Source organism: Salvia splendens, chromosome 11 (genome assembly GCF_004379255.2).
Source record: "Salvia splendens isolate huo1 chromosome 11, SspV2, whole genome shotgun sequence".
NCBI classification, from domain to species: Eukaryota; Viridiplantae; Streptophyta; class Magnoliopsida; order Lamiales; family Lamiaceae; genus Salvia; species Salvia splendens.
In genome coordinates this window covers 7016825-7024910 of record NC_056042.1, presented here as the reverse complement: position 1 = coordinate 7024910, position 8086 = coordinate 7016825, and the positions used below count along the sequence as shown (strand labels likewise).

The 8086-nt window shown below is 37.0% G+C and overlaps 1 protein-coding gene across 1 annotated transcript; it reads left to right on the top strand.

The window, feature by feature from the left end:
* The first annotated feature begins 3565 nt into the window (after nt 1-3565).
* LOC121753794 lies at nt 3566-7716 on the top strand. The gene is made up of 6 exons (XM_042149053.1): nt 3566-4498; nt 6306-6361; nt 6453-6683; nt 6754-7045; nt 7124-7323; nt 7400-7716. Exons 1-6 carry the CDS (start codon nt 3602-3604, stop codon nt 7551-7553), a joined length of 1830 nt encoding a protein of 609 aa, XP_042004987.1. The 5' UTR covers nt 3566-3601; the 3' UTR covers nt 7554-7716.
* Nucleotides 7717-8086: the final 370 nt, after the last annotated feature.

Sequence of the window (8086 nt, the reverse complement as noted above, 5' to 3'; positions counted from 1 at the left end):
TCTGATATATTTGTTTATGTTTGACTTTTGCTGTGTAAGGGGCACCAAACCCCAGCAATACTCTTGTTCTCGCTCTGCTTGCGCAATCAACTGAGCGATTTCCTTTGCATTAGCCATACTTGTATTGATAATTTAAATGAATATTTTTACAGAGAAAAATGAGTGAGACCGTTTTTTTTATATGAAAAATGGGTGATGAATAAGGCATTTGTTATTTGATTTGGGATTAATTGAAGGTTAAAAAAATAAAAATAAAAATAAAAATAATAAAATGGGATTATTTGGGGAAGTGAGTAACTTTTGTTGTTATTTAATTTTTTTCAGAATTTTCCAATTAAAAAAAAAACAACGACTAAAAGGATGCCCACTCGCGGGGGTGGCTAGTGGCCATCATTGCGCTCTCAAATGGCGCCACGTACCTCCAGCGCATCGTTCCAAAAAATCGGGCCTAACCCATCAAAGCGAGTGGCCGATTGGAACGAGTAACCTGCAGCGACAGTCTGACGTTGTCCCCTCCTAACAGGACGAGCCAACGTCCCATCAAGATGATCGTTGCGAGTCTCATATATTGCAAGCTGAAAAAGATCTAGAATCTCTTTATATATCCCTTAATCATGTAAAACAGACTCACAATAAAACTTTCTTCATCACTCCTTACGCAAACACGTCTCTCAATCTCCTTTTGTGTAGGTGGTGGCGTTACGAATATGAAGACTCAAAGAATGAAAGGAGGTAGGAAATAGATTAAATGACGAGAAAGATACTATGAACCTAATTATATAAACCCTAAACAATAATCAAGTATTCATGTATATTCAATATTCAGTAAAATTGGATATGGAGTACTATTGTGGTTGGTACTTGGTACTAAAAGCATGGTCGAGCTATTCATATGTATATAATCTTATTTCCCTATTGTAAGAAGAAATATTTTTTTGTCACATTATATTTTGTTCTAGTATATTTTAATTGAGTAAAAGAGTCCAATTAATTGAGTAAAAGACAACTTTACCCTCTGAGCCTCCCTAAAAAATCAGACAACCTTGTATTTGATGGTGGGCAATAATGTCCTTACACACACAAAAAGAGGAATTATATATTTCAAAAATGGGCCAAATCATACTCACCGAACATTGTATATGAATCTTTAATGGTGGGCCATCCACTACCCAAATCTGTTCTAGTTTTTTATATGGGCCTTCCCAAATCAAACTGACAGAAATAAATTATTATTCACAATTTTAGATAGGAAAGAGAATTATCTATCATGAAAAGCCTAAAGTCTTCCTAATTTTAGATGACAAACAAAATATACAATAATGATATTATTATCAAATTTTAGAAAAGTATGGTGCTAATTTTAAAATTTGGGGACTGCAAATATGTAGACTTAAAACGTAATTCTCTCATACGGAAATAAAGATTATATAGAAGTATTAAATTCTAAAATTTACAATTATGTGAACATTTTATATATTTTGAAAAGATATATTTATGCTCGGTTTGATGTACATACTTGGGGTTGGAATGGGATTGTGACGAATTAAATGGGTTTTGCCATTTCTTTTTTGTTTTGGTAACAAATTAAATGTTAGTGAGATTTCTATTTATAAAAATCTAACTCATCACATCTTTCGGTCTCATCCGTTCATTTGACTCTTCAATTCCATTTTACTTACTCATCCTTTGATCCTTTCATTTGACCTCTCCTTATTCGTTTCATCATCATCTCTCAATTATTATTGAGGTTTAAATTGAAATATAATTTCTACCTTAATGTACAAGAGCAAAGTAACCTATTTAATGAGCTCAAAAGTATATGAACACGGTTGATGAATTTTCTCTATTTTTGGATGAAATTGTGAAATGAATTAATCGCGCGAAAATAAATTAAATAGATGCAACGTGTTCAACTAAAAGACAGCTTTTGAAAATTAAGAAAATGCAATTTGTGATATATTACTTGCGAATAATACTACTACTCTCTTTATGTATTCTTTTGTATCTAAGTGTTGTTAGATATTTATGTCAATCAAACTTCTTACTGAATTATCTCAATATAGCTCAAATATTTATGTTATAATCAAACATATTTGGTACAAACAATCGCATCCATTTATTATAAAGATATGATAAATAAATAATATCGTCAATATATAATTACTCATAAAACAAATATCACTGACTTTTCCAGATTCCAATTTATTACGAGATTGCGTTTGAAGGTAAACATTGTCAAATTGATTACAAGCCTTTCATTAGAAGTTGAACCAATACTGGTCTTTGAAAAAATATTGTTTTTATTTTTTCTATATATATACACATAGTATTAATCATTCTGCAACCTCGTATCCATACCATAAATTAATGAGACTTAATTGCTCTCGTGTTCCCATAACTGTTATGACAACATAATTTTAGGTTAGCTAAAATAATATTCCAACATTTTCAATTAAACTATTTAATCAATTTAATTAGGGTGTGGGGGTTTGAAGTTTGAACCTTTATTCTAAATTTCTAATCATCTAATATATGGACATTATTACACATGAATCTACATGTTGAATAGTACTCCCTCCGTCTGTGAAATATTGTCCAGTTTTACTATTTCGGTTCGTCCGTGAAATGTTGTCAACTTTGCTTTTTTTACATATTAAATAGTACTCCCTCCGTCCGTAAAATGTTGTTCAGTTTTACTATTTCGGTCCGTCCGTGAAATGTTGTCTACTTTGCTTTTTTCTTCTTCCATTTTTAGTAAATGAACCTCACTTTCCACTAACTCATTACACTCACATTTTATTATAAAACTAATATATAAATGTGGGATGGGGTCTACATTCCATTAACTTTTCCCATTCATTTTTCTTCACATTTCTTAAAACACGTGTCGAGTTAAACATTGACAATATTTATTTGTCGAGTCAAACATGGACAACATTTTGCGGACGGAGGGAGTAATACGTAAATAAAAAATAAAATAACATTTGAAACTAGGGCTGGAAAGATATACCGAAATACCGCACTTACCGTACCGAAAAAATATCGAATTTTCGGTATACCGTACTTTTCGGTACGGTATCATACCGTACCGACAATTTTAGGTACGGTAAAGGTATGCATTTTGTATATACCGCGGTATACCGCGTTATACCATATCATACCGCAATTGCGTTATATACCGCAAATAACACGGTATACCGCAAATACGGTTGCGGTATATACCGGAAATCGCGGTATACCGCGGTATACTGAAATCACGGTACGGTATACCGACAAAAGCGGTACGGTAACGATATCTAAATTTTGATATACCGACTTTTCGGTATACCGTAATTGCGGTATACCGACAAAAGCGGTACGGTAAAGGTATGATTTTTTTGTCATACCGTACGGTACGATACGGTATGCGGTATGACCATTTCGGCGTGGTATACCGTACCTTTCCAACCCTATTTGACACACAAAAAAAATGATATGTTAATTAGGGAGAGATTGAATTGACAGTGAAATGTATTAATATATGTGCTCTCCCACCAACATAACCGCCACTACGCTTACTCCCTCTTCCATTTCAATTCCTTTTTTTCACACCTCATTCACTATGGAAAATCCTCTACCAATTGCCGTCGATTTCCCCAATAAAAACATCCGAATCGAATTTGATGCGCCCCAAGCCGACGCAATCAATGCGAATTCACCTAACCCTACCGGAGACCTATCGAAATCTCACAGGCAAGGAACGATCATCCCGCCGCACTCGCTGCTTCCGATGCCGGATGCGCCGCCGGGGCTACTGAAGAAGTCGCTCTCTTTTCCGGAAAAGTTCGATTCGCCGGCCTCCGCCATCGGAAAATTCTTCCGGGAGAAGAGCAACAGCGTATCGGAGGCGCTGAAGCGCATATCGTCGCTGACGAAGGACGGCAACGACGATGTGGAAGAAGAAGATCTTCTGGTGAAGGAATTCGATCTGGTCGGAGTTAAGGTGGTGAAGACGCTGAAGCAAGGGACGAAGGAGCTGAACGGGAGAATCAGCTTCTTCTCGAGGTCAAATTGCCGTGACTGCACCGCGGTGCGGTCGTTCCTGCGGGAGAGGGATCTGAGTTACGTGGAGATCAATATCGACGTGTATCCGGGGAGGGAGAAGGAGTTGAGAGAGAGGACCGGCGGCGACTCTGTGCCGCAGTTGTTCTTCAACGAGAAGTTGATCGGAGGACTGGCGGCACTGAACTCGCTTCGTAACGGCGGGATGCTGGAGGCTAAATCGGAGGAGATTCTGGGGACGAAGTGTCCCGATGACGCGCCGGCACCGCCGGTGTACGGATTTGATGAGGAAGGTGATGAGACGGTGATGGATGAGATGGCGGAGATTGTGAAGATAGTGCGGCAGAGAGTGCCGATCCAGGATCGCATAACGAAGATGAAATTCGTGAAGAATTGCTTCTCCGGCGCGGAGCTCGTGGAGGAGCTCATCCACCAATTGGATTGTGGACGGAAAAAGGTACTTTCTCCCTCTTATTTATTAATTAATTAATTAATTAATTTTACGATTCAAATTCCAAACATTGGTTTCTAGTTTCTACGTTACATCTATTGCTGTTTTGATTTCTATTTCTGGGGAAATCTGTGGATGCCTTTGTTTTTCCTCAATATTTTCGTGAATGGGCATACGCTTTTAAACTGATCAATTTGTTTTTACCTACCTTTATTGATGCATCAAAACCGGTCCAAATAAACCGCACATGTGCTTTGTTTTGAATAATTCTGAAACAGATTTGTGTGTTGTTTATTGGTAGTACAACATGGGCTACCTGTTCGATTATACAATTTCCCCCTAAATTCTTTATAATCTTAGTGACGAACACGATATATTAAATTAGTTCTCATAGGCATAAACTGAAAAATAATATAATAACTTCTAATACGCAGTTCCTGGCAAAATTTAAGAGTCGAGAGCTTAATGAAATTAAGACAGGGTATTAATAAATTAGTAGTTTTAATATGATCAAAATATTATTTTTTGGTGCTCTTCCGTATATGAATATCCAGGCCGCTGAGAGTAGTTTACCGGATATGGATAGTTGAAAACAACTTATAGAACCTGTTTAATGTGGGTGATCTCGCTAATAATTAAGGCCACAAGGGGATCAATGATTACACTCTTTACCTATTCTTACTAGTTTTGTTAAAGAATACATAAACATTATAAAAAAAAATGGTGCACACACGGTTGATTTTTTTTATGTCTAGTAGTCTACTAATTAGGGGTTCATTATTTTTTTAATGTTTGTAGTCCATAAGTTTTCTTTAGCTCTTTGGAACGAGGATTATGATAAATGAGTGCACTAATTTATTTGTTATATTGACTTCAACAGAGAGTTAGGATATGCTTTCTTGAGCCGATTGTTTAATGCTTTAAATTGATTTCCGACTTTATAAAATTCGTTGATAAATATTTTGATTTCGTCAAACGAAAACGGATTGGATTCTAATGTAGGTTGCATATTGATAATCAATTCTTACTTGGTAGGTGGTGTTTACATGTCAACTTTCGATATAATGGTCATTACAATTGAATTATGTGGGTCAGTTATGACGTTCAATTCCATATTCGCATCTTCGTTAATGCCGATAATTTTGGCAAGATAGACGTCGATTAAAAGTTGGAGAGGTTTCATGATTGTGTGATGTCGCAATAGTTATTTTATAGTAGTAGAAGATTTTTTCCCTCTTAATTATAGTAGTAGGGTAAGTTGACTTTTGGATTAAGTATTAATTTCATGTGTTTATTGCACACGCCCCTAGCTATTTCGAAAAGTGAATGGTTCAGAGACTGACTCGATAGATTCAACTGTAATGCCTACATGTTTTTTTTTACATCATTTCCAATATCTTTTTGCTTGAAAATTCATAACTTTATCACACATGCATGAGTCTGTAATTTTCCTGTGATTATGACTCAGGAGTCGGGACAGAGCTTAATTGAGTATCATTTTTATTGCATATGTATTCATAAATACTATTGTTAGTTAGGGACAATTTGACAGAGAAGATAAATAAATAAAATATGATAAAAACACATATTTTAGATCATTTTTTAAAACTTAACTCCAAAATACATGCCCGGTAGAAGATGTAGCAAACTTGTACCGAAATTAAATATGGAAACTAATTTATGTATTACAGAAAAGGTGTAGGAACTGCTCAAATGCTTTGCTGCAAAAAGCATTGTGATTGACTAGCTTTGATATATATTCTCCAACTGAAACACTCCATATTTCTTTGTTAACACCTAAATACTTCCTCAGGCCGTTGAGATAGGGAAGCAGCTTGCGAGAAGGCATTTTATTCATCATGTCTTCGGGTAAGAGCCATTTTCATGAATTTGGAAAAAGATACTGCAAATATAGAGCCTGGGAACATAAAATTGATATACTCCGTATATGTTGATGCAGTGATAATGAATTCGAGGATGGAAATCACTTCTATCGATTCCTAGAGCATGAGCCGTTCATACCAAAATGCTACAACTTCAGAGGGGTGGTAAATGATTCCGAGCCCAAGGACGCGGCTGCAGTGAGCCGAAGGCTCACCTGCATAATGTCAGCCATAGTCGAGTCCTACGCCTCTGATGATCGACTTAAACTGGACTACCTTCGGATCAGCAACAGTGAAGAGTTCAGGAGGTATTAATGACTCTCAACCTTGATCTTGTTGCTTCAGTAATTAGAATTTGAATACTATTCTGGAATGCAGATATGTAAATGTGGTGGAAGATCTACAGAGAATAGACCTCCTTACTCTTTCCCATGATGAGAAGCTGGCATTCTTTTTGAATCTGCACAACAGTATGGCCATTCATGCTGTTATCAGAATAGGTCACCCGGGAGGAATGATTGACCGGAGGCCCTTCTTTTCCGATTTCATGTATGTAATCGGGGGCCACCCATACTCTTTGAATTCAATCAGAAACGGAATTCTGAGGAGCAACCGGAGACCACCATTCTCGTTGATAAAGCCCTTTACCAATGGCGACAAGCGCCTGGAGGTAATGAAACTCATCATCTATTTGGCCGACTATGAAAAGCTTGACCAACTAACCGAGCATGACACTGTTTTTCTGCAGTTAAGTTTAGGCAAAGTCAACGAACTGATCCATTTTGGGATGTGGAATGCAACTAGAGGAAGCCCACGGATCAGATTCTTCAGATGCGAGGGCATCGAATCTGAACTGAAGAAGGCTGCAAGGGAGTACTTTGAGAGGGAGGACGGTGTGCAGGTAGACTTAGCCAGGAGGAGAGTCTACCTCCCCCGTATTATCAAGTGGTGAGTGGTATCACTAATCTATACAAGTCTGTGCATTATAATCATACGGCAACGTCTCAACTTTTGAGCATCGCAGGTACAGTGCTGATTTCTGTCAAGAGAAACAACTCCCGAATTGGATCATCAACTACTTGGATGCAAGTAAGGCAGGTCTTTTGACGCATCTCCTTAGTTATGGGGGGTCTGTCAACATAGCCTACCAGGATTATGACTGGTCTCTTAACCTCTGATCAACCCATGATGTGTATTCTTCTACAAAACAATATATATATAGATATAGATTATGTGGGATGGCTGCATAGCATGATGGATATGGGAGTGGTGATGTACATAGTTGAGAGTTTTGGTGTGTTGGGTTTGATACATAAATCAAAGAGTAATAATCAGTCTATAGATGTTAGAGAATTTAGATGATAGCTTTAACCATTCCATGGTTTCATGAAAATCTGCATCGACCAGGATTTTGGTTACACATGTTTATTGTGTTTCCAAACCTTGAATAAGTTCCAACTTCTTCAAGACAGGGACGTAGCCATGATTTTATTGAAGGAGGGGCAAAAATATATCACACAGTAAAAATTTATATATTTGAAAAGGAGCATTTAGTGTGGTTGAAGTATATAATCAGAAAATCCATATGTAAATATACAAGGAAATGAATGGATGTGAAGGGGCATTTGTCCCATGTCCCCATAAGCTAGATCCGCCCCTGCTTCAAGAGATGAGTGATTGGATTCATGCTTATACATTCACGGTCTTTGTC